We start from the raw sequence: 4,306 nt of genomic DNA, 5'->3' as shown, positions 1-4,306 counted from the left end.
AAAAACTCCTCACGAGTCTTCCATATTATAATAATACTACTACGATTAACTAAATTATAACGATAAATAAACAAATAAGTAAATATCACTCCATCCAGGAGTCAATTAGATTTAGAAATCAATATCTTATATTAAAATTCCATATAATTAATAACTTAACGATTTATCGATCGAAAGAATTATACGTTTATTTATTTACTTATACGTTTAAAAAACTCTTTACGAGTCTTCCATATTATGATAATACTACTACGATTAACTAAATTATAACGACAAATAAACAAATGATAAATATCACTCCATCCAGGAGCCAATTAGATTTAAAAATCAATATCTTATATTAAAATTTCATATAATTAATAACTTAACGATTTATCGATCGAAAAAATTGTACGTTTATTTATTTACTTATACGTTTAAAAAACTCCTCACGAGTCTTCCATATTATAATAATACTACTACGATTAACTAAATTATAACGACAAATAAACAAATGATAAATATCACTCCATCCAGGAGCCAATTAGATTTAGAAATCAATATCTTATATTAAAATTCCATATAATTAACAATTTAACGATTTATCGATCGATATTATACGTTATCTACTTATACGTTCAAAGAACGTAACTTCTCATGAGCCTTCCATATTACAATAATACCACTACGATTAACTAAATTATAACGACAAATGGATATTGCTTACTCCATCCAGGAGCCGGAACGATTAACCCAGAGATCATTTCTTCGCTTATAACAGGCGGGTCGGAGGGTGGCGGTGGGCAAACCAAACTCTCGATTATGTCGTCGGTCACTCTCATTATCCCCGTAAGATCCGGGGGCTCGGTCCTCGAGGATCTCATCATCATGCACAAACCGACCTCCTCTTGCAACACGCTTTCCAGGTACATCATGTCCAGGTCGCTCACTATCGCGCCGTTGATCACCATGATTTCGTCACCTTTAATGATACCTGAGAAGCAAATAAGCAAAGATGGGAAAATATCCTTGACCGAAAATTGGAACGAAGATGGATGCTTTCGAGTAATGTTCATTTAAAATGGAAAATAAATAGGAAAGGAAAAAGAATAATATTCTGTTCACGCGAATAATTTATAACCTGGAGAGGAGAGGGAAGCGAAGAACTTAGTTTTTATATCGATAGTATCTTACTTACATATATATATATATATATTGCATGAGTGCAGTTATGTATGCTTCGTTTGAAGGATGTGTCTGTTGCAAGTTTGCTTGTTCAATAATAAGAGGGAGGAGAGGGGAGAAAAAAAAATCAATATTTTTCAATGTCATTCCCCACAAGATATCCTGTAGATGCAGACAAAAAAAAAAAAAATCTGATTAAGGACGCTCGACTTTGTGTTTCCACGTGTATCTCACCTTCATTCTTAAATTAGATCAAAGAGGGACGGAAAGAAGGATCTTGGGCTCGATCGACTCGGCCTTCTATTTATACATACACGTCGAGCCAGTTTTATAGAGAGGGATGGAATGGTGCGTGCAATCGATCGCGACGAATCGCCCGAAAGGTTTATCCCAACGATATAAATACAATTACCATTCTGCATTGCTACGCTCTTATCCTCGACCCTGCTGACGTAACAGCACAGCTCGTCCTGTCGATCGGAATTCTCGATCAACTCCGCCTCCACCGAGAATCCCCACATTTGTTCAAGGGTGTTCCTTTGCAACTCCACTTGATACAGGATCTTCGCGCATACCTCGACCACTTCGTGCGTGTGCAACTGAAATTATAATTATATTTTTAACAGTTTAAAGACTATTGTTGTTGTTCAACAAGTTGCTTAAAGTTCGTGTAACTTCGATTGGATTTGGATATATTCGAGTGACAAAGGATTTTAGATACACGTTGAAACGTGTATCGGACTCGAATAATGGAATTATATGCAAATGGCTTCGACTTTGTGCAAAGCATGAAAGTTTTATTAATTCGTTAATACAGTGGTTCGAATAATAATAGGAGGACAAAATTATTTTTTTTCTGGTTTTGAGTATATATGGAGATTTAATTTTTAGAAAATAATATTACTTTTTATAATTTATTATTTTATTAAAAATTTATGTAGCGTAAAAATGCGTGAGTAAATATATAAAAAAAAATTAACGTTGCGTTTAATTTAGTATTAGAATAAAAAATATGTATAAATATACAGATATAGAAATATTTGTGATCCTAAAATTATGCGATAGATAGATGGGTCAGATATGGATATCTAAACAGTAATAATTTAGCAATAAAAACGATAAAATTGAAAATTATTAAATGAAAAAGGCATTATAAGAAGATATATTGCATATCGATTACTCAAATATTGAAAAAAATAAAAAAATTATCAATTAAAGTTAGGAATTATTAATAATGTTATATATATATATTATAATATAAGATAGGTAAAATTATTTCATAAATATCAATGGCTAGATTAAAGAATTTGTTAAGTAACCGTAAACATTAAAATTAATTTTAATATAATTTTGCGAATTAAATATAACAGTAAAAAAAAAGTAAAGAGTTTTTCACACATTTCGACTCTTATAAAAAACTTATTGATCATTATAATTTATAATAATTTTAATTAATTGAAATTGAAATTTAAAGACGCCTTAAAAAATTATTGAAATATGACCGATCAATTATCGATTAAATATCAATTACCTCTATATACGCGTATTTTTATAAACATTTAAAAATTTATAAAATTTTAATATATAATTGCTACGAATTGCATTACATCGAAACAATTATTTTTTATATATTTGAAAATTAATTTTGTCCAGTTAATATACATTATTCGAATCACTATGGTGTCGCTTGTATCGATGCACGCGTCACAATGTTTCCACGTGTATATACATCGCGACAATGTATTTCGACATCCGTAAACCGTTTAGAAGTAATCACAGAAGGAAAAAAATAAAATAAACTTTTGAAAATGACAGAATTTCGAATTTTTGCCGTGACGTATTTTCTATATGTCTTTTCTCTCGACTTTAATAGTTTAATAGCATACATTATATAAAATACTCACTATAATGTTAATATACATTATTCGAACCACTGTGGTGTCGCTTGTATCGATGTACCTGTCACGATGTTTTCACGTGTGTATATCGCGACAATGTATTTCGATATCCGTAAACCGTTTAAAAAGCAATTACAAAAGGAAGGAAATCCCAACTTTCGAAAATTACAGAATTTCAAATTTTTATCGTGTCTTCTATATATTATATAAAATACTCACGTATGTTTCTATCAAGTCGGTTCTATGTGGTACGAAATAATTATGATCTTCCATGTCGCGGCGTTTTTTCACGCGAACGAAATGTTCCATCGGATTAAGGTTCTTTCTATTGCAAGCGCTTGCGAGGAATTCTTCCACTGTCATAGCATCGCGCACAAATACGGATACCAGCTGTAAATAAAATATATAAGCATAACGATAAATAGAAATAACGAAATGTATAGAGAAAACGAGTCTATCGATAAAACAAAATAAGCGAATCTTTTATTTCGAACAATCTTCAGAATTTGAAAAAAATCATTGGATACGAGTGTAATAATTTTCGAATTTTTTTTAAAAATTTAATTCAATAACAAACAATAAATGTCTTAAAATTTATCCTTTTTTTTCGATAAATTTTGATCATAAATCAATTAGAAAAATAGCTTCGAATAATTCCATCAATAATACTCTTCATTACAACAGGCAATCGTCGCTACTGTGCATTGCTAGCACAAATTGGCACTCAAATATACTCGATTCGATTATACTATATTTGTGTTCGTGTATAAAAGAATAAAATCGTACTTCTTCCAACTTATCATAGACAGGTAAAATTTAATAATTGAAGTTACGAATAAACTTACTTCGATAATTTATTCTTCGAAACATAAAAATAATCGCGAATAACTGTACTGTCAAATGATCGAGGTTATATATATGAAATAACGAATCAATTATAATGACTACGAATAAATATTAATTAATTATTTAAACTATAACTTCATTCTTAAAAATTTTTAACTTTTTTTAATTACTTTCTTCGAATCTGTTCCTAACCTCTTTATCTTCTTTCATGTAAAAGAAACCCAAAGAGAAAAACAGAAAGAAAAAAGATGAAAAATATTCGCACGAGAGAGATAAGATTTGTCGTGTAACAAATAGGAAATTGAAAACTTTTGAACAATTATCTTACCTGATTTTCCGGCACGAAAACCTTCACCGTCTTCTCATCATCTCTGGACGAAATTTGAAGGGATCTCCTG

The 4,306-nt window shown here is 30.3% G+C and overlaps 1 protein-coding gene across 13 annotated transcripts in view; it reads right to left on the bottom strand.

Annotated features, from left to right (window-relative positions):
• The window catches only part of LOC102671320, a 27,384-nt gene that overhangs the window by 6,375 nt on the left and 16,703 nt on the right, over positions 1 to 4,306 (bottom strand). For all 13 annotated transcript variants that reach the window (XR_004150791.1, XR_004150792.1, XR_004150793.1 and 10 more), the window contains 4 exons: positions 4,237 to 4,306; positions 3,282 to 3,452; positions 1,577 to 1,763; positions 707 to 973 (listed from right to left, as the gene is read on the bottom strand). The exon at positions 4,237 to 4,306 is cut by the window's right edge and continues 2 nt beyond it. Coding sequence is in view for 10 of the 13 variants with exons in the window: in XM_031511466.1 (XP_031367326.1) it covers positions 707 to 973; positions 1,577 to 1,763; positions 3,282 to 3,452; positions 4,237 to 4,306 (695 nt within the window). In the remaining 3 variants the exon portion in view is untranslated. The remainder of the gene's footprint in view (positions 1 to 706; positions 974 to 1,576; positions 1,764 to 3,281; positions 3,453 to 4,236) is intronic.

Source organism: Apis dorsata, unplaced genomic scaffold, assembly GCF_000469605.1.
Source record: "Apis dorsata unplaced genomic scaffold, Apis dorsata 1.3 scaffold_326, whole genome shotgun sequence".
Taxonomy (NCBI): Eukaryota; Metazoa; Arthropoda; class Insecta; order Hymenoptera; family Apidae; genus Apis; species Apis dorsata.
Note: the sequence above shows the minus strand (reverse complement) of the source record. Positions and strands in the feature narration are given on the sequence as shown.